General features: G+C 32.3%; 3 protein-coding genes across 3 annotated transcripts in view; 2 read left to right on the top strand and 1 right to left on the bottom strand.

Moving 5' to 3' along the window:
* Window positions 1-467: 467 nt before the first annotated feature.
* On the top strand, window positions 468-18,292 carry LOC100743126. Its single transcript, XM_024370221.2, has 7 exons — window positions 468-711; window positions 10,382-10,698; window positions 15,248-15,318; window positions 15,558-15,816; window positions 16,291-16,419; window positions 16,509-16,785; window positions 16,880-18,292. Exons 2-7 carry the CDS (start codon window positions 10,505-10,507, stop codon window positions 17,858-17,860), a joined length of 1,911 nt encoding a protein of 636 aa, XP_024225989.1. The 5' UTR covers window positions 468-711; window positions 10,382-10,504; the 3' UTR covers window positions 17,861-18,292.
* Window positions 18,293-18,422: 130 nt separating this feature from the next.
* Window positions 18,423-21,167, bottom strand: LOC100747953 (HEAT repeat-containing protein 3). The gene is made up of 6 exons (XM_012389197.3): window positions 20,738-21,167; window positions 20,404-20,664; window positions 19,351-20,288; window positions 18,986-19,268; window positions 18,748-18,921; window positions 18,423-18,661 (listed from the first exon to the last, which is right to left on the bottom strand). Exons 1-6 carry the CDS (start codon window positions 20,879-20,881, stop codon window positions 18,551-18,553), a joined length of 1,911 nt encoding a protein of 636 aa, XP_012244620.1. The 5' UTR covers window positions 20,882-21,167; the 3' UTR covers window positions 18,423-18,550.
* A 1,451-nt stretch (window positions 21,168-22,618) lies between these two features.
* The window catches only part of LOC100747833 (piwi-like protein Siwi), a 7,474-nt gene continuing 6,814 nt past the window's right edge, over window positions 22,619-23,278 (top strand). The window contains exon 1 of the mRNA XM_033322030.1: window positions 22,619-23,278. Within this exon, the coding sequence (XP_033177921.1) occupies window positions 22,619-23,278 (660 nt within the window).

Below are 23,278 nucleotides of genomic sequence, written 5' to 3'. Positions count from 1 at the left end.
ATTTTTTCTCCTATGACTTTCTATGCACGTTCCATTAACGCCTACGTAAACAGTAAGCCTGTAATAGTAATACATGCATTCAATTAGCATTAGTCAGCATGCGTATTTATTATTACAATGATTTATGTTATGAAACAATGTATCTCTTAAACAATAGCAGAAATTGAAGGAAAAATTTCAGTTTTATAAAATCTGCATTATTCAATTAAGTTTCTTTTTATTATTAAAGGACTATATGAAATGCCATACATCACACATATATAGTGTTTAGACTAGTCCGAAATATAATATTAAAATTAGTAAAATTGTATTTGCAAAAAGCAAATGCAAATTAATACAATTACTGTTTTTGCATTGTTTACGTTTAAATTAGGCGCGAATGTGCTGACCAATCACTCGTGTAGAATGCAGAATACGCGGAAAGGCGCGAAGTTTGCCGCGCGGTTCGAAAGTGCGCGAAGTTTGTCGAACAACTCCGACCGCGTTGCAGTTCGCCACAGTCGCCCGGCGAACTCCAACGTGATATGACGATTTTGTGTTGCTTGTGAATTGTGTTCCACGCTGTGGTGCTATTTGTGTGTACTCTCATCTTAGTTGCCCAAATCAGTGTCTAAAACAGTGTGTATTAATTCCATATAGAACCTGGACCAGCTGAGTCGAAACTAAGTACACCTGTCTCACTTCGACACCTCGTCACCTAAACCTACTTACGTAAGTCCTTCAACTATGATCATGTTTTAAGTATCATATAATAATTGTTACATCTTTTGAGATATTGTTATTCAAAGGAATTTTTTATTGTCTGTAAAAATTCAAGAAACAAGTATCGATGATCGAACCGTTACTTGCGCGCTGCGTTACAATCGATAGTTCGGTCGAATTGTTTTTAATCGCAGTAGAGACTCGTGTTCAGTGTGACAGTTCGTACTTACTCATTCATTCTTTCTTAAATGTTATCGAATATAAGTAAGTCGAAGTTAAAGCAAAATTAATATTAATATACATGTATATAGCGATAGTGTAAAGACAAGAAGAAATTCAACGAATCAATGAAGCGCAGCTAGCGTAAAGGTTTGATTGTTGCGTTGATGTATCACGACATATGTATTTCTCCAAGTGGATACGTTTCGCGATAAAAACGCTTATCATGGCGTCGCTCTTTAATCTCGGTATGTAAATCTTCACGCTTCGAATCTGTAAACGATATCGAATATCATAAAGATAATAGAAAAAACTTTTGAACGATCATGACGAAATTATAAAGTACGCAATAAGATATATGTATTTCAGCAATGATTTTGTTTTGTCTTTGCATAACTAGAGTACCTATTTTTGTAAAAACTAATATTTTCAAAAACTTAATTAAATAAATGAAATTTTAATAGAAATGCTGAATATTATAACATTATAATAGCTATCATACCTGTAATAAATAAAGTACCTGTAATAAATAAATATAGTACTGAATATTACAATGAATACTGTATCTGCTTTGGATATTATATGCATTTTTGCAATTTTAAATTTCTTATAAATGCATCAAAATCCCTAGTCTACTTATAATGGGTTAATAAATAATAAATAAAATAATAATAGTAACAATTAACGAATTTTTATTAGGCACGAATATTACAAGGTTGATGTTTGAAGGTTTTAAGTAGACAAAGATATACGACGTCTTAACCGCTTCTTTTCTTTTTTTTTTTTCGTTATGCATGCATAATGCGTGACCACTATAGCATAACGTGTAACTTATGCACGATTATTTCGAGTTACGATTCACTGACCTACATGACGTATGTAATTTAGCTGGCCAGATTTCGGGTTCCGTTGATCTTACGACCTTTTTCGTTCGAGCGATCGATTTCTGACATTATGTTCGATTGGCTCGCGCGCAAACACCGCTCGGTAAGCGTTATTTTTATCTTGATGATTATTGCTGTATTTTTTGCGATTACCACTGTCAACCGGAAATGCATATAACATAAACGCTTAAAACTCGATTGTGGTAACTACTAAACATTTTTTTACTTCCTTTGTAGCGTTTGTTTTTTAATTTAATCTTTGGTTGGTATTATGAGTTGAAAATTTAAATTAATTCTTTTATTTGATGTTTATATATTCGTAAATGTGCGTTTTAGTTCTAGTTTTTATTTTATTTCGAAATTTACCCATCAATGTAATATTATTAATTTAGGATTTAAAAAATATGTGTATAAAAATATAAAATTCTTGTTTAGGTAACCCGTATAGTGTTCTAAATTGTTCTAATTGTTATTTGTACAGGATCTGTGCAGCAATCATATAAATTTTGGAAAATATTGGAAACTAACCTTAAAAAAATCGCACAATATAGCATGACAGAAGATTATTCAGTGAATGACTGGAAAAATAAAGTACTACGTAATACAATATAAAGCTAGACGCTATTAATTGTAGCCACTTTTTTTTATCACACAAAAACGACGACTTTCAAAAAATTAGCTTTCATACACAATCGCACATATCTTTCGGAAAGTCTACAACATTATTTTTATTTTTACAAATAGATATAGCGAGAATCACACAAAATAGAAAAAAGATTTACAATGGAGATCTAAGTATATAACAAAAAGTACTTAATTATTCACAGTAATTATATAAATTATAATAATTCATTATAAAAAATTAATACAAGTCTCGTAATATTATATTATATATTATATATAGTAATATTATATATTTCAATTTTTCTTGATCTTTGTATTTGCGAGGACTATTTTTGTTATGCGTTATAAGTATCATACAAATCAGTGCAAGTCAATTGACTATTTGGCGCTAAAGACAAAGAATTTGCAAATTGTGAGCAATTTTTACACCTGAACGGTGTATCTTTATTACTTGAAAATGATTCTGCGTTAAATATCGCGATTCATTGTACAACAACTTATTCCACGAAAGTCCATCCAGATATAGTTTTCTTTCCTTTTTCATCAGTTTTATAGTACTTGTTCGTGTTTGTCAGCAATTATGGAAGTATCGATTGGTACTTCCGTGCATTACTTGGAACGTGGAATCGTAAAATCTATGGGCTATGCTATCCTTAAACGTGTTCCTTGCAGTATTTCGTGGTAACCGGTGCCATGAGCTTGAGTCACGGATGCCAGAGATTCTCAACTATCAACGATTACTTTCTTTTTCCTCCTATGAAATGTTTGATACTATGAAACCATTCTATTCTCTATTATCAATTCCGTATATTCAATTTTCTAAAATTATCATGTAACGTATTCAGATGCTAATATTATCTTCATTTTTAGGCAAAGAACAGAATGGTTGCGTGGAAGAGATTAAGAAATTCGAGTGTTCCTAAAGAAAAATAATATGGAGAGAACTCAGTTTATTTCAAGAACATTAGAAGTTTGATTCCTTGGAAAATGAGGATCTTGTTCGCGTGTAAAAATAGAAACCTAATAGATCTGTTCGAAGGAGGTCGTGGACAAGGTTTAGAATGTCCAAACAATCTTCTAAAAAACGTATTTTATCGATTCCAGTAGCAGCTTACATTCGTAAATGGGCAAGGCCACGTGACTCGATTTTAGAGTCAGTGAAAATGCGAAAGAGCATTCAAGGTTTCGAACAGAAACAGAAGCTTAATTTCCTAAGACATGGAGATATAAGTTTTTTCTTTTAAAAATGTTCAAGGTCCTTTCTTCGTATTTATGTAGCTTCTCTGTGTTGATTTAGATATCTTGTTAAAAGATATGACATAGATTTCTATCCTTTTTCAGTGAAAGGTTTTTCGATCAGATTCTACAGAATTATTTTCGCAATATTGATATTGTAACTATAACCAAGTATTTTTAAATGTTAAATGATAAAAAATGCTTGAGTCAAGTTAATGTGTTGTATGCATGTATATATAAGCGTATCGAAATGTTATCACAAAATGTTAAGATTCTTCTGTAATAATTTTACGCTATGAGGAGAGCTACAGACAAATCCACCATTAACCGAGCTTTCTATTTAGTATAGGTTAGAAGAATTTCGAATTTTAGAATATCTAAACAATTTTATCTTACGAGCCCTTTTTCTAAAAAGCTGCTCAATTATTTTTTTACTTTCAACTCTCATTTTACTTTCTTATTCAGAGCTCTGTTATCTCTGTATTCCTCGATTATATAGTCATTTTATATATCATATAAAGATAATAAAAATAGATTAATACATTTACTGTGAACACCTATATAAAGATTATTTCGGGTCTCGAAGAAATAATCTCAGATCTTAAAACCTATAGCTGTGAGCTATAATTTGTAATAGAAAGTAGCGACGAAAGATATAAAAAAGAAAAACGGTGGGGCGATCTGATGAATTTTCTTTAGAGAGTGCAAGTTTCCTCTGATGGTTAGATTTTCGTGATAGCGAGCTGTGGAAATCGTAGTATTGTACGTTTCGCGATTCGTTTGTGGCGATTTAAAATGGAGATGCTTTTTCTAGATCTACTAATGGCCGTATCTGACAGTTTAATTCGCGATCATTTCAAGAGTTCCCCCGTTTTAAGCGGAAGGGCAACTTGGACAAAGTCAAGTTAATTTGTGACTAATTTACATCGAATCTTAACACTAACTCATCTTACGCTCTCACATTCTTGACATTGCTCTCTACGTTCAATCTCATTTTCGGATCTACATTCGCAGTTATTTCTTGTCATATTGAAAATCTAATCAAAACTTAATTCGAACGACGAGCTTTACTTCCATTACTTGTAAGTTCGCTCATTTTGGTAGTTCTATATTGTTTTTATATGTATACAGACTTCTTAAGGATGTAAGATATAAAATTATTTTTGATGGAATTTGAAACGTATCAAATTCTTTGATTCTTCTAGATCAAGTTATTCAATAGACATTTTACTCTAGTTTTGTTAGTGGATATTTTTGTATTTCTTTATATCTGATTAGCTTTTAAATTATTAAAACTAATATAGAAATATATTTTCTCGGGAAAGAGATATATTTCTATATTTTTCTTGTATCTCCAATTATTTCTTAGATCGTTTAGTTTAATTTAATGTAAGAAAAGCAATGCCTTTTTATGAAGTTTATTTTATGGAATTATCTATTTCAGTGTAATTCGCGTGGATCTGAATGGGATTTATTATGAAAGCAGAACGCATTCGGTAGAAATACCTTCTGCGCACCTCAGAAATTTACATGGAATCAGTGTACGATCAGACATTGACAAAACGCTGTTCCAGTTACGTGACACGCAAAGCTGAAATTCTGATCGATAAATCTCGACCGTAGTTAGCCCACTATATTTATACTAGTCATTAAGTTTCATGAGTAATATAACGTGCAGTTTCTTATATCGGTATTACTAGTGATATTCATCATGACTGAATTTGAAAGAAAAAGATTGTTTCATCCCTCGGAGCAATTTAAAATTTTGAAAAGCACAGTTCTCTTTAGGTGTACCATTTATTAAATGGACCGATCGTCCGGGATTCCAAAAATACTTGGCTGAATTTTATAGTGTCTGTGCTGCTCGGAGAAAGTCAGAGTACCGTCTCCTCTTCTGTGATACCACAAAATCCTCCAAAACCGATCTCTTTTCTTTTTGTTTTTACGTTTCATTCCTTAACGCGTTCGCTATTCACGTACATGATAGTTGGATTTTTCTCTTTTTAACAAAATTTATCAGACAATTAAATAACGCATTGGGCTGCACGTTAGAATAGTCATCGTCAGACTGTGAATATTCATGAAAATTTATACTTTTCGAGTATGATTGAAGAAAGGAAGTCCTGTATGAATACTTTATACATCTTTATTTTTAGATTTTCCATGATTGCACAAGTCTCGGCGGTTTAGTTATTATTACTTTTGGTGAAAAAGTCATATACAATAATAAAGAGTCATATATTTTAGTAAATACAGTAAATGAGTTAACGAGATAAATTAAGAATGATTCTATAATTATTTTCCACCTCTGTGTACGATTCTGAAATTATTGTCCACTTTTGAATCAGTGGAATATTTTGATCTGAAAATGTTACAGTCTGAAGAATTCACGAAGTTACGTTGATTCTTCAGAATTTTCTTATTTCTTATATTTAAGATTCTTGGTTGGGTTTTAGTCATTTTTCTGTTGATAGATACTGTATGCTGTAAGCAGTAAAGAGAATGGAGTTGCTAATTCGTCTACAAGGAGATGTTCCGCGAGTTTCTTACTAGGAAGTGCATGATATTTTTGTACCGGTGGCATTTAAGTCGCAGATAATGCGTGAAGGTGCAAATGAACTGACTGTGTAAGATCGTCCATGGTTTCTTTTGTGTATTATATAAGCCTGAAGAGTTTAAAGTGCTCAATGTATCTTTCGAATGAAAAATATTGGGGTTTGTAAGTCTCAGACTTGAAAATTTAGGGCTGAGAATCTTGGAAATTACATAGTTTGTATAATTTAGAATCTAGAGATTTGCAAACTCAAGGTTTAGGTTTATTAGAAGAATACAAAAAAATGAAACCTTTATAGGTTTGAAATTGAGAGATTTGAAGTTAAGAAAAATTAAAACTATTTAAAGATATTTTCTGCGCTCTTGTCACCTTGTCGTTTGTTTATATTTTAGGAATAGCTAGCTAGACTTAACAAGGTAAATAAGCTTTTTTAAAGCTAAAAATAGATTGATGATTTAAGCGATATCAATACTGTTCCTTCAAGTGATAATGAAGGCAAGTAATTAACTATACATATACAACGTTCAAATGTTGTCGCGACTGCTTCTGTATGTGATACTTGTGAATGTCGACATGACAGCATCCACATGTGATACGCATATTACGATAAACAAGAAATCGATAAATAATGAAACATGTCACGTATGACAAAATATATCCCTGATATTTTGTAATTGATATTCGTTTTTAGATACATTGTAACTTAAAATTAAAAATACTATACTTATATATTTGCCATACTTTTAAATCCAGCATTTACAAGCTCGAAACTTCAAAATCTTAAATCTATAGGTCGTAAATTTCTAAATTATAAATATAATAAATTCAAATTCCGAAACGATATATATCAGAGAAGGGACATTTACACCGGCGTACTATTTATCAGCTGTTAGTAAGGCTGTTTAAAAAATGAAAACATTTTCTGTCTTTCATCGTAGTCATTCTCTCGTGTGAAACAGTTTGTTCAATTAGCAAACTGCACCGGCCTTCGGTGCAATTAGTATTATATGTGTGAAAAAAAATATTCTATGAAAACAGAGAAACCGTTATTGTGTCACAATTTAAAAAGAGTTCAACATTTGACTGGAGAATCTTTATTAATCTTACACTTGTGCCGTTAATTTGTATTTAAATTAAAACAACAGGTTGCAATAAATTCAGATTACTTGAAAGTGAATGCCATAATTCTTCGTTGGAGATTGTTTGACCACGTTTCTGACGCAAGTCCATCAGCAAGCTCCAGATCAGAAATGAACAGCGACTGCAATGAGCTAATTGAACTAATTGCGTTCGTTAGTCGTTGTTCGTGAGTATTCACGTGATATTTACCCCGTATCTTCTTCTCAAATCGTTCCTTACCGATATTACTCGAGAAGGATGCGCGATTTGTGGTGCACGTCTGCCTCTGCTTGGGGAACCGTACGAACCGAATGATTATTCATGATGGAAAAGTTTTTATTTCATGCCGAGAAGGTAACCAGACTGCAAATGAAATACGATTGTATTTCTTTATACAATATGTCTATCATACTTTAATTCATTTATTTATGTTTCTTTTTTTCCTCTAGTTCTATTAAAGAAATTTTATTTAATTAAATTCATTTATTTATTTAGAGGATATCTCGATTTGCTGAAGAAGTAAAATTTTAGGTCGTACGGAGAGACGAATGACAATCTTCAATTCAATCTTCTGATATTTGTGGAAAAAAGTTGGAACATTTTAGGACTGGAGGAAATTTAGATTATTTTGTTATAGTATGTATTATTATTAGACCACGGATGTTTATGCATTTTGATATTGCTATGAATGTAACTAAACAAATGGAACCTATATAGAAGTTTGTTCTATTCATCAAGTATTACAGTGAACGCTTTACTTTGCATATTTTACTTACTTTTGTATACTACGCACTTGCATTTTGTATAAATATTTTTACATTTTTAAACGTCTGCACGAAGTGCACAAACATCCGTGGTCTACCTGTTTGATTAGTAATAAAGTAGAAAAACAGTACAGTAGAAAAAAGTCAATTTAAATGACAGTCACAGAAACGAAAGAAGACTTGAGGCTTCGCAACTCGTCAGTTGCCTTTGAGTGATGTTTCCAATGTTGTTTCAACATCTGTTTCCTACCTTTCTTTTCGAAAGTTCTTTTATTTCTCACGCCATTAAATTCACAGAATAGAGAAAAGCTAGGAATATCGTTTCGTCGACATAAGCGAAGAACAAACGATCCCAGCCAGGGTAGTAATTCGACGCAGAGTAAAGAAAGAACACGCGAATAATGAAATTATGCTTGCCTGTGGTAATTAAGATGCATCATCAGGCAGGGCGGATTACGTAAACTTTAGTACATTCTCTATTTTCGTAATGTAGGATTAGACGGTTGGTTAACTGGGTTAACGTAGCAGATGCTGTATATTATCCAAATTAATAAGAATGTACGATCGCTTGAATAGAGAAATTTTCACACAGCGAAACGCTTATTTATTCTGCCACATAAATAGTATTAGGCCATGTAATACGTTCATTTGCGTTTTTTTTTTGTTTTTAACGCGTATAACGCTACGCTGATCATCGTGTGGCTCGTGTTTTGCTATATTTTCAGAATGCATAAGTATAAATATAATGAATTTTTTTTAGGTAAACGCATTCCACAATGGCTTAACACGCTTTTAACATTTAAAAAAATTCCTATTTTCCATTGAAGCTAATTTCATATTCTAATTCCTTTAGTGGTATACTTTAATAAATCGAAACAGATGTTAATTCTTTTTAGCATTACAAGTCTTGTTTTTCCTTCCGTTAACCGAATAAACGACAGATGTGTGGATATCCCAGTTCAATAGTAATTAACCCAGGACTTGGTTCTGTAACCATTACTACTCAATAATGGTCAATTGGTTCGATTTAAATCGACAATTGGCATGCCCGAGCAGCTCGGTCTCTAAATCGTTTCCCTCTTATCCATCTTCGTTGACAGATGTCTTAGTCTGCTCAGGTTTCTCTTTTTCAGTTCAGCGTCGAATTCCATCGAATTCACATTTTACTTGGTAGCATTTTGGAATTTGTCATTTTCAGTAGATAATACAGTGATAACAGAGCAATGGTGTCAAGATAGAAGATGTTTATATAACAAGATAAATAAAAATACAAATTTCCTCCTAAGGTATTTTAAATTAAGGCGGTGAGGAAGCGAAGATTTCTTTAATACAAAGAATGATAATCTTTATGCAATAATTTTTCCAGATGAACTATAGAAGAAGGAAGATATTTTTACTAGATAAAATGAATAATAGGAAGAGGAGGTTCGATCGTTTCTTTCAAATAATCAAGAATAGTCGCGAAGAAAACATCACTCTTCAAAGAATTATGGATACTTTTATTCCGAAGTATAATGAGAATTCAATTGTTGATAAGTCGATCTGTAATGGAAGTTCGCGTAAAATAAGTTCAACTTACTGTGGCCGTTTATACATATTCCCGGAATCAGGTCTGCGTAATATGTTAAAAATAAATCTGGACTTTATTCACGATGCGCGATGTTTTCGGTGCTGTTACTAGATTAAATTGCTCCCGCTGTTTGACAGTTACTCTCTCCATAATTATAACTGTATCGTTTAATATACTAATGCAGTTACAACCTATTCTGGCAGAGATCGCTTGATAAGATCATTGACTTTCCAAGAAGAATATTACCGACTCTTGGTCAACTTTTTATCATCTCGATTGGTTTTATCTGGAAAACACAAACATTCTGATAATTAAGAGCCGTACTGGAACGTTTATCTGTTTTCCTACCATCTTAATTCCCTTTAATCTCCATTCGTAATTCATCGAAAATTTTTGAAGTAACTAAAATGCTCACTATTGTCCTTTCTATTTTTTTTTTTTTTTTAATTTATTCGTATCAATTCCTTTTTATTTCGCTTCACATTCCACTGACAAAGATTTTGAAGTGATTGAAATTGGCCACTATTATCCTTTTCATTTCCCTAGTCAATTTTTCTTTACTTCCTGCGAATTGTTCCCCAAAAATGTTCATTGTACCAAGGAAATAGAATCATAATTTTGTACAGTACGTACAGTATCTCATTTTCAGTCTTGGAGAAGTGCACACGACGTTCAAATAAAAATAACCAGGTTTGTCTTATATTTTTAGGCGGACGAAGTCGCGAACAAGAGGATGACGAGAAATCGGTGAATCCCGTTGCGACGTCGCGACAATTTCACGCTATCAATCGAGACAAAACCCGAAAGCCTGCAAAGGGAAACGCGGTGAATCATGTCGCAATCGAGACGTCCTAGCATTTCCATCCACGATTATCCGGAACATTTGAATCCGTTCAGCGATGACATCACCAATGCGCAGCCTTACTTTTATCACGATGCGAAGACCAAGGACTCAAAACATAAGTTCTGGACGTTTGGTAGAAGCAGGAAGAAAAGGTCGAATAGCTTCTCCATCAAAGGCACATGGTACTATTACGTTTTACTTCTACTATAGCATGCTTAAAAAATTCTTCTCTTGAAACGCTAGAAATATCTGGCTATTCTTTTCTTCGTATTTCTTTATTATATCTTGAAAAGAATAGCCGAAGAATAATCTGCTATTATTTGAAACAAACAATGGTGTATCATTGTTGTGCTTGATCCTTCATTTTTGAAATTCATGGAAGCTGAAAATGATCCAGCTGGTCTTTCTGGTAAGTTACTTTCGTTTCTAAGAATAGATTAACAAAATTTATTGTTAATAAAATATAAAAGATCTGCATTTATATGGAAGACATAGAATAAAATGAACTTTTGGAAAAGCGATGCAAAGGTAGAACTAACACTGGTGACTCTTCCCTAATAATAAGATTCTATTTCTAGACATTACATATAATAATATCATTTTATATATGGCGAGATATCTGTTTAATTCGAAAGTTGCGTCATATGTTACAGATTTTTAATGAAATGGGCTCGCCAAAAAAGAAAATTCCAATAGAATTTCAACGATCCTGCGTTATTTATTAGAACTCTACTTTTGAAATAGTGCGTGGAGTTCAAATATAAATTGAGAAAGGTTCGGCCAGAAGTTTATTGAACTTGAACTTAGCATCGCAAACGAAATGCACGCGTGAATCGTATGCGATTAGATATCTGCATTTGGCTGTCATCCAAAGAACATAAATAAGAAAGAATCTAACGTAGTAGACTAGACAATCGACGTCAGGTTGTTTTCCGTCCAAAAGGTCTTTACAATTTCTATTTGAGGCTACAGTCGACGCACATTTCCTGCGTAATTTCATGCTCGCAAATTGTTCATTAAGTTTTTCCTCTTTCACAACAGCTTTCCTTTGCTTGAAAAACATTCTCTGGTCTTTATGAGTTTTTATAATTTCTCTTTATAGTTCGTGGAAACTGAAATGTCAAGTTTAATTAGCAAAGCAATTTTATCTAAATTATCACAAAGGAAGTATGACTAATTATAAAATAATTTTATAATTTAGAGATTTATATAGCTAGTTTAAATGGAATGAAATTTTCCAAAGGAAGACATCTTGGATAGATGTAATTGATGTTATTTTATTATCAGTGTTATAAATACATATCAATGACTTGTTACTTTTATCAGATGCAGGATAATCTAACCGAAGCTTAAAATAATAGTACGTTGAACTTCGAAGTGCAAATTTATTTTAAAGCTTGATAGAAAGGAATAGAAAGTTCAGTTTTTCTTACGCGTTTTATGTATAACGTAGTTTACGACATCGCGTGGAAAATTCAGTAGCCTATCGAGGCCATCGATCTGCTGCAATTTTTCTGAAATTAAGCCAATATTACCCAGCGTTATTATCTTAATTTCACTTTTATGAAATCCACTACAGCATTAGATATCGATCTAGTGTGCTTTATTAATCTGTATTCTCGATCTAATCTAATTTTATGACCCAGACTACAGCCTAAGGAAAGATTAGTACGCTTTTTAAAATTAATTTGAAATATATTTAGATATAAATTTCTTTTTCAGGAGGAGATCGAGTTATTCCTATAAATATCACATGTGTGAAAATTCATTCGGAAATTTTTCTTACTGAAAATTCAAAAAGCTTATGTCACTAAAAGATCAAAATTGTCATTTTTTTAAATCCTGACTAGAATTTTTTATTATCAGAAGACCAAAATGGAGCTTAGTTCATCATCAAAGAATTAAAATTAACACACATCATTTTTGATCACAACTTCTGTTTCATTCAAAAGCAAACAACCGACATAATTTTCTAAATAAAGTTACGACGTTGTTAAACACACATATTGGATATTACATATCGATATTTGGTCAATTTATCTCGATGAAAAGGTCGAGAAAGGATGCGTCACAAAACCTATAAATCATCCGAAGGATAGCCTGCTGGTGACCCACAGAAACTTAAATAGTGGCATGGATCAGCTTTTGTACGTAAGCTATTAATCATTTAGCGGACAGGCGTCAGCAATTATGCTCAAGTAATGAAACGCTGTCAGTTATAATATCGATTTTTCTACTTTCTTCCAATGGCATATTAGTTTTTCCTTCGATACAATCAATGCTTTTCTTTATAGGCTTATTCGCTTGGAATTTGCATGGAATATTTTGAATAAAAACCCGGCTTTAATTTGCGAAGCGATGCCTCCTCCTATCTTCATTAGAAAGAAAGAGTTCCGGCCTGATTGCTGATTAAAATCAGCTGAAATTTTAAATATCAGCGTTGTTGATCACTAACATTGGGATCTTCAAAGTTTCAATACCTTTTGCTTTAATAGATACACTCATTTCCTTCTCTTTTTCATTCACGAGAAAAGCTGTTTCATATTAATGTCCTCAATTCTTGTGGTTTCATGCTGGAGTCAAATACAAGGAATATTTGAAGTTGCAGAAAAATGGTTTATACTTTTATATACATTTATACGCAATCTCGTATAAATCTATATCGATTAAGTTCTTATTCGTTCGAATTGAACGTTATTATTTAATAAACAGAAATTCTTGGCATTCTCTAGATATAGGAACTGAAAGAAAATCTTATCCGTCGACTTTCGTAATCTGTCATACCAAAGTTGCTGAAGCGTTTCTTTGACCATGAATCAGTCTTTGAGTTTATCTTAGCGAAGAAACAAAGCATAGAGAACGAATATCTTTATATACCTACATAACAATTTCTTTCTGCTATATCATATTCAAATTATAACTGAAGGAGAACCCGAAACAAAATATTCGATTTGATGTTCGTCTTAAATAATAATAATATATTTAAGATTTAAAATACGCGACTGAATTCAAATTTTCAAAACATTTACTTACAATACTATGATTTTCAGTTCATAGTTGCAATACCTGAGTGTTGAAATCGCTAAATGATATGACTTTGCTGTTATAGACACAGGAAGTACAAGAAGAAAAGATCAAGAAACGTCATTTAAATTTGTTGTTCGTCATCGTCGTAGTGAATGTACACATCTTTTAACACTTGCGACACTGATATTCTCAGCGTCGAATAAAATAAGAAAATGATATTCTTGACGTCAGCTCATTATACGTATGACAACGCTTTAACTCAATAGTTTACTATTCGTCGTGGACTCGAGACGTTGATTGACAAGTTGATGATGCTAGTCTATTTTATGCCTTACTTCATAACTATCCTTGTACTAGTTTGATTGCGATTATTGTACAAATATATTTATTGCGAAATTGGTTCACGGATGTCAGAACGAGGATTTGTAATTAGAGATCGTAGAAATTGTGATTCATAATATATAATAATGATAGTTATTAGAGAAGAAATCTATCTTCTGAGGAAATAGATACAAAAGCAAATCAGGATGTTGTAAGATTAATTTAAATATTAAGATAGTTTGTCGACACTTTTTTTTCATTGAAAATCTTGTTATCAACGTTGTTTGTTAAGTATGAGAATATTAGCAGAGATTAGAAACTGTCCAACCTCCCGGTAGCTATCGTTTGTAATTAATATATAATCGACATTATATGGAGGTAAATGGAGGAAAAATTGCTATAACTATAACTTAAAGTAAAAAAAAAAATTATAACAGATTTCATGGGCTGCAGTTTTCAATCGGCGGAGAAGATCCACTTCGTAATTCTTGACCGAAACAAAAAACCAAAAAAGGATTAAATTATTATATATTTTTCTTTTCAATGAACTAAAAAAGATAGTCAGAAAGTTTATTTAAGTAATTGTTATAGCACTTTAAAGTTTATTTTATCTTTTTATAAAACACATTTTTTCTTTAAACCCGCCAAAATCTTTAATTTCACACTATTTTCTGCCTTTTGTTGTTCATCGAGGAGAAAAATATATAATTTAATCCTTTTTTGGTCTTTTGTTTCGGTCAAGAATTACGAAGTGGATCTTCTGCTCTTAAGGGGGTGTCCTGAACTAGAATCTTCTAAAACAGCGTCTTTTTGTGATTTTTTTTAGAAGAAAGAAAGAAATGGTTATTGAATTTTGAGGTATGGTTTTATATACAGGGTGGTTGGTAACTGGTGGTACAAGCGGAAAGGGGGTGATTCTACGCGAAAAAAGAAGTCGAAAATATAGAATAAAAATTTTGCGTTTGAGGCTTGCACTTTATCACGTCTCGTTATAACGGATCTCACTGTATATCGTTGTCTCGATGGAAAAATTAAAAAAAAAAATTTTTTTTTTTAACTTCTTTTTTCGCGTAGAATCGCCCCCTTTCCGCTTGTACCACCAGTTACCAACCACCCTGTATATAAAACCATACCTCAAAATTCAATAACCATTTCTTTCTTTCTTCTAAAAAAAATCACAAAAAGACGCTGTTTTAGAAGATTCTAGTTCAGGACACCCCCTTAAGAGCATAGTAACGTGAAAAGCCTCATTTCGTTATACAGCATAGAAATGTGACATAGATCTCTTAATACGTTTGAATATAAAGTACTATACGCTCCGCGAGTACTAATGGTTGTAAATCTGTTTATTTCATTACATTAGTCTGCATTGTTTGCTTTCAGGAACGGGCTATTTGGTAAGCGGAAAGACGACAAGTTGGAAGCTCAGGAAAAGAGGTCCACGATTACCACAGGTTGCTATCAAAACTCATATCATTAAAGAAGAAAATGCAAAATAAAATTAACAAATTATAAATTAAAATGCTGTAATAAAAGTGTTAAAGCATAACAAGTTTCTAAAAAACGACTTCATGAATGGTACTATAGTGTCTTAGGAGGTTTATACAAGATTATCATTGTAATTTCAATGAAATATTATTTCTATTTTTGCTTAAGATATACTTTCCTAATTTTAATACTCGATTTTTAACAGTTTCATCCACTTATAAAAGAGAACCATGTATCAAACCGATACCTGTACCGCAGCGTGTACCGACAAAAGATCAGCAGGAATTCGATGAAGCTCTTGGTACTTTAGCCAGAAGAAGAAAATACACTTTAGATAATTCCTCATCGAGATACAGTTCGAGCTTGACTGTTAACGGTGATCCTGCGAGACTCTATGACGGGAGTCCGCAGGAAACCACCACATCCATTATGGGTGATCTCACACCGAAACCACCAGCTCGAAGGTGAACATGTTTTACGTTGTCATATACTATTTTTAATATCCTTCTAAATTCCATTGTCTTTTGTAGAAGCTTTCTTTGAGCTAAATTTTATATTTATTATATGTATACATTGTTTAAAATAAATTAGAATATCGCTACTATGACTCTCGCTTCTGTTGCGTCAACTAAATGAACAGAAACGAGGAAGTTCTACCGGCTTCAAAGATAAAAACTGTTCCGCTTTCTGGTAGCCATTGTTTGTAATTAATAACTGGTCGAAGTTGAATGAAGTTAAAATGTTGTATATCTATCGGGAATATACTATAACTGATAGATCTTTGGTAAAATTTAATCAATCTTTATTGGGTGGAAGAAGTAATTATTGTCTCACTTTTTAAATTCCTAATTCGGAATAATTTCAGGATATGTGATTGATATTGATAGAAATTGACTACATGACATTAGCATACATATTAATCAAATTTTTGGACGTAGGTTTGGTCAGACAAGTCCAAAGCCGACAGACAAACTACCAGCGTTAAATTTCGAGAATGAAAGTCCAAGGGAAAACGGAAGTGTGACTCTCCGCGAAAAAGTGCAGGAAAGAACACCTGTTCCCCCTTTGTAAGAGTATAAATCTAATACTATATTACATTATAATTATTGAACCGATGAAAATGATTTATTACATTAAATGTATTTAATTTTGTTAGGCGAAGATTCGGTAACAGGTCGTCACAAAGGACGAACGCGAATACTTTGGATCCAGAGGAGGAAGCGAGTCGATCGGGCGATGTAACGATTTGCGACGAGAATGAGAATGTACCCGGGGATTACATGTTTAAAAGATATTCTCAGGATGCGGTTAGAAAGTCGAATCTTTCGATAAACAGCTGCGTTTCTGTCGGAAGTACGATGAGCACGCACGGTCGTAAAAAGCGAAGAGCGCCGCAACCACCACGGCGACCAGAGAATATGGAAACAAACGAAGTAAGCCAGTAAATCTTCCAAAGAAGGGAATCATTTAGAGAAGAATTAATTAGAACATTATTAAAATCCTTATCTTTCGTTGCATGTTTTGTAGAAGGTTCCTGAAGAGGTTAACATAGAACTACAGATAGTGGAACCGATGGACATAGCGAGGGCTACTGAGAACATAGATGATCTGACAAAAAAGAGTAAGGATTTAGACGAGAAACTTAGCGAAGTGAAAGAAAAATCGAAAGTGTCGATTCCGAAAGGCGCACAACCATCCGAAGAAGCTGCAACAAAAAATAGTTCGACAGAAGTTGTGGAAATTAATACAGAGATACTAAATAAAGAGAACACTTGCACCGAGAAAGAACCAAACGATGTTGTAGAAGTAGAGATAGCAGAACGAAAAAGCTCGACTTCAGAGGGTCAAAAGATTCTTCAGAAAGAAGACTTTAAGAAACCTGTTAAGAAGGATGGAGAAGAAATTCAAGTTGAGTATCGCAGAGCTTCTCAGGAAAATATAGAAATAATTAAAGACATTGACCAAGTGAATTCATTGTCAGAGTTAGATAATGTCTGTCTGCGAAGGAAAAGTTCTTCTAGTTCGTTGTCCAGAAGCAGCAGTTTCTCTGTGAAAGATGAGATAGAGAAAATCGAAAAGCAAATAAAGGCATTAGAAACGAAAAATGCTTCTAAGGACTCGTCGGATGAGAGGAATAATTTGCAGGAAAATGTGAGACACTCGATTCAGGAGAACCGTAGGCATTTCTTCCAAAATATGGTGGATAACGAGAACGACAAAGATGCAATTAAGATAGAATTTAAGGAATTGCCAAGGGAACAGAAAGACATTCATGTGGTGAGACTAAACGACTCGCCTGTTCCTACAATAGCGCCTAGAGAGCCAGTAAAAGTTATTGAGCTTCACATTTCTGAGCCCATAAGACAAAAACCGGAGATTCTTGAAGATGTGAATCCGATTCCAAAACCCAGAAGGCACAGTGCTTTGACTCGGAACGATTCTCAACCTACCATAATTTCAAATGAAACTAGAAGGAACCTCGAATCGACCAGAGGGAAGTCGTTTTAAAGTTTGTATTTTGAACAGTAAATTCTTGTAGGGAATTGTGCAATCTTTTCAGTCTCTAAATTGAACAGAAGAATATGTATCTCTGTTGATTTTAGTCGATATGTATCTTCAAAGACTGTATAAACATTGTGTACACATGTGCCTTTATTTAACGCTTTAAAATATTTTCTGATAGTTTGAAGTATCTTTAGGTATGTCTTAGGTGTAATTGTCACATGAAATCTGGTTTCTAGACAGATATAGGACAGGATTATTTTTGCAACGTTTCTTGAGCGAAGTATGTTATTCTTCGAGATACTTCAAAAGGTTACACATATTTGGAACCTTATTACTACAGAGAAGAAGCCTTGATAAATTATGTGATCATAGCTATTTCTTGTTTATTTAACAGTTTTGTTATTTATTGATGTGGAATAAAGTCTGAAAACTATACTAGGTCTGTGCTATTCCTTCTCTACGAGAAATGCATGTTGATAATTTTATTTAAAAGAACTCAGAATTTTTTGCCTCTATTTGTATGATTGATTTTTCTCAAGCACGATGAAATTTAATCACTGGTTGATTCGAGATAGAGAAAGCTTTTATTGTTACAAATTGTAAATATTAATTTAGTACATTAATGTACTAGTATATATAATTTACAAAACAATATTAATGTATAAAAAAAAAGAAAAGAAAACAAAAAGGTTTCTAAAGATCTCGAATTCTTTTTTCTTTGTACCTTATGAACCTCATGATATTTGTATTCACTGTAGACACTATTGCAACATTGTCTCCTAAATTTTTCCTTTGTTGTCTCATCTATAAATAAAATATAATTGTAACCACGAATTCAGGATGTGTGAATTCTATAGTTTTAAATATTCAAGTTGAAAGCAGAATCGTACCTTGTTCTTAAAAAGTGGTGCCAGGACGTGTAATTTTTCTACTAATTTAATTTCACTTGCTAACTGATCGCTATCGTCTTCTGCATATATATCCATTATTGTATCTAGGGATTCTGCCATGATCCAAACCGACAACTCCGTCTTACAAATGTCTAATAAAAACGTAGACACGTGCTGAAAAAATATTAATGTAAGAGATCATTTATTGTTTAGCCCAATAGAAATCTATTAATCTTACCTTAATTAACTCGTCAGCTTCGGGAGTATCATTGTTCATTAAAATCAAAGCTAAAGTACCCAATGTTCGTATCAAATTCACGCGGACGTTCGTATTTGGACATTGACGCTCTCCGTTTATCATTGGTTGAACGTCAGCCAGTGTTAACCGATTAAAAATTTTTGCTTCTTCTTTTGATAGCCTTTGAATAGCTGCTCTCATAGCTGATGTAGCAGACTCCAATAGTTCAATATCATTTGGGTTTGTATCTTTGAAGACAACTGTTCCAATGTCCATCCACATTCTAATCTTAAAAAGAGCACAAATTAAATAATTTTATTCCAACAATTTGGCTATTGTTTGTTATTAAATTTTGGGTATTGTACCTATATATATTTTCCATACCACCAAGTACATCGACTTCTAAACTTGACATCAAGTTATTTAAACATAAATAAGCTGTACATTTTAGTTTATGAACTTGTTTTAAGATGTCCTTTCCTTCATTATTTTGTTGTAATATTTCTATTGTATCTTCATCCACAAATCTAGTTTTATCCCATACTTTACTTACTATGTTACAAGTATTAAATACTTCCACTACTTCTAGTGGGAGAGAGAAGATTTTGTATAATTTATTATCCATACAAACATCATCTATACCTCCAGTCTCACAATCTGAATCTTCCAAATCAGATTCATTCTCATTTTCTTGGTCTTCTGAACATAAGTTGGCTAAAATCTCTAGTGCTTGTTGCTGTGCACCAAAAATCCTTCGGTTTTCTTGTACCTTCTTCTTTGCACTGCTTGAAAAAGCATTTTTTTCATGAGGTAAAATTGAAGTCAAATTGGATAATAACTGTTTACAATCAATAGAAAGTGTATTAGAAAGTACATTTATCACTTCGCATACTACAATTATAGAATTATTTTCCGTATAACTAATCAGATTAATCAATAAACCGCTTAGGGCAGTTTTAAAACATACTACTTCAGAAATAGTAGTATCCTTTATTTCTGCATTTAACAGCTGAATAAGCATATTTTCACAGCTCTGAAGCTTTCTAGCAGCAATAGGATTATTTTCTGATAAAGATAATAAACATTGCATTGTAACTGTTGCAATTTCTATGCCATAGGAAGTGATATCAAAAAATTTTGTCAGAATAGAAACAATATCATCTTTGTTACAACATTTTATAGCAAATTCATTATGTTCACATAGCGTCCACAATAATGTGACTGCTTGGATAAAAGCTTCTCTTTCATCAGTTGTCTTGCCTTTCCCATTATGATCGACCTTTGGTTGCCAATTTGTATAATACTACAAATTATATAAAAAACATTAGTCCATATTATAGAATAGGATAGAATAGAATAGAATAGAATAGAATAGAATAGAATAGAATAGAAAGAAATAAACATTCTTTTAAACTTACTTGCGTCAACAAAGTACACAATGGAGTCATAATATCATCTTTCAATAAACTTCTATGTGCTTCTGTTTTTCCATTATCTGCTATATACCTCAAAGCACTTGCACTACAAGCTCTTACAAGTACATTCTCATCGACAAGTAGTGGGCCAACTAATTTAGCAATTTCACTCTTTGCAATCTGCACAGCAAGTGCTGAATTGCATGACATCAATTCAATTGCTTGCAATCCGGATAATTTTTCCTCCACATTAACAGACTTTATCTGTAACATTAATAAATTCGCGGTTAATTTTATATATTAAAAAATAGAGCAGTAATATCTTATGTAAGATAACCTCTTCGTATACTCTCTGTAGAGCACGTTCCCGATCTTCATTCGTAACATTTTCAATCTCTTCACTCTCAAAATCCTTGACAGACACAAGTCCTGTAGGATTCTGCTTATGGGGTTTACTTCTTTGTCTCTTTTGTTTTCCCATTTTTTACGAATATATTCTTATTAATATACAAATGATACAAATTTAAAGGTTAAGTTTGTTAAAAACGAGCGTATTTTAGTTCTTTTTTTATCTCTCCTTTCATTTGATAATTTCACCAAAAACGGAAGAAAATTTTAATTATTTTGTTTCTTATGGTTGGTTATGTTATCAAAATGTCTCATTGGTATAGTGAATTTCATGAACGAATAGAATATCTATACTTTTTTAAACACGTATGTATGTCGATGTTTTTAAAGTAAAGTAGCAAGAAATTACCCATAATTCTTTTGGCTTTTATGTGAGACATGCGCATTGAGCAGTTACATTCACGTATCAACATATGCAAATAAGAACAAATTTCTTAAAAGGTTATATTATCATAAAATAAATGTCTATATAGTATCTTTAATAAAAAATACATACTAGAATTGTTTTTCCGTAACCACCGTCTTTAAATTTCTATAGCATTCAATTCTTATAGTAATGTAGAAAAATAAGAGAATATCCAAAAAATGTTTTACTTGTTACAGTACTGTACAGATTTAGGATTTCAATTTTTGTCTTAGCACGCATGCGTTATTTACAATTTGGTTTCGTTAGGTCAAGTTCGTATGTTTTGTGTTTTCCAACATCGAGTCTGCAGTTTTCGATTTAATTGCGTGTTAATTAAATTATCCGGTAGCCGATTTTTTTTTCTAAATTCGTCGTATACCGTAAGATATTTTTTTATAATTAATTCAACACTTTACTAATATTTTTTGCTGAAATTACTGACTTCCTAAACGTTAGTTTATAAAGACTTAATAGTTGCAATACCGACGTTATGCAAACATTTTCAACTTTCTGAATACAATTTAGCGTATTTATTTAAATAAATTTAGAGAAACCATATGACAAATATATTTTACAAGATTACAATTATTATGATATTATCATAATTATTATGATATTTCGTTACAAGATTTAATTAGTAGATTTAATTACAAGATTCAGTTAATAGATTTAATTACAAGGTTTATATATTGATTTATATATTGATACAATATTAAAATTAGACAATTTCTCATTAGTTCGTTTAATTGTTTATTTGCTATCATTTTATAATTGCAATGTATCATTTGTTTTGAATTAGAAGGTATTTTTTATGTATAAATTTACGCGACCACGTTGCCGCCAATATGGCGGTGTTGCTTTGTTGCGGCTTTTGTTTGTAACATTTTTTACTTATCTTTATTGCAAAATACTATATGTGTATGTAAATTCTATATTGATTATATTCTGTGAAATTGATATATCGCTCCTTTTTTTATTATTATCTTGGTCAAGTATCAGAAGTTTTGGTTTCGGTTCTTATTTAACCTTGAAGTACTATCGGCTGTATAAACTTAAACATGTATATTTGAATTATTTTTCTAAGTTCGTGTTTTGAACTTTTGGGACGACAATATCGTTTTCATAAATTAGAAATGAAACATGTATTCAGAGAAAAGTTATAGGTTTTTAATAAAAATATTTGTCTCTTATTAATATTAATAATTGAAAAATTAATTTGCTTTTATTTATATTGCATATGTGATATATGTAAAATAAGCGTCTTTTTTATTCATCACAACATTAATAAAAGATAGACTTTTTTATTACAATGATACAGACTTATTCTTTTTTTTCTAAATAAATTTCTATTTTCTTGTTATAAAGGAGAAAATTAAAAAAAATGTTTAAAGGTTAAATTCAATCATGGGTGATAAGGGTGATAAGGGTGATAAGGGCGATAAGAGCGATAAGAGCGATAAGAGCGATAAGGGCGATAAGGGCGATAAGGGCGATGAGGGCAATAAGGGCGATAAGGGCAATAAGGGCGATAAGGGTGATGTACAAGAAACAGATCAAGATGAAGGAAGCAAAGATGTTGAAACATTTGTGTCGGAATATAAATTATTTCCAACTGGGGAATGTCCATTTGCAGCTCATGTAGTACTAAACATACCACTCCCAGAACCCCCCGAACCACCCCCCCAACCCATATATTATATTAAATCTGACAAACTATCAGCCGACGTTGATATTCGAACTCTATCTCCTCTGAAAATGTACTTTGATGAAGATCCCAACTATAGACCTCCATGTAGTTCTCGACCTGAATCTGAATATGAATTTGAGTTACGACATGGATCTCCTGATAGGGATGAGTCTATGAAATCCACTGAGCCAGGACCTGAATCTCAACCTGAATCTCAATCTCCATATCAACCTCAATCTCAACATCAACCTCAACATCCATATCCACCTCAATATCTATCTCAATACCCATCTCCATATCAACTTCAACATCCATATCCACCCCAAGATCAACCTCAACATCCATATCCACCTCAAAAACAACCTCAACATCCATAT

The sequence above is a fragment of the Bombus impatiens genome, unplaced genomic scaffold (genome assembly GCF_000188095.3).
Source record: "Bombus impatiens unplaced genomic scaffold, BIMP_2.2 scf_0036, whole genome shotgun sequence".
Lineage (NCBI taxonomy): Eukaryota > Metazoa > Arthropoda > Insecta > Hymenoptera > Apidae > Bombus > Bombus impatiens.
This window is presented reverse-complemented; position numbering and strand designations above follow the sequence as displayed.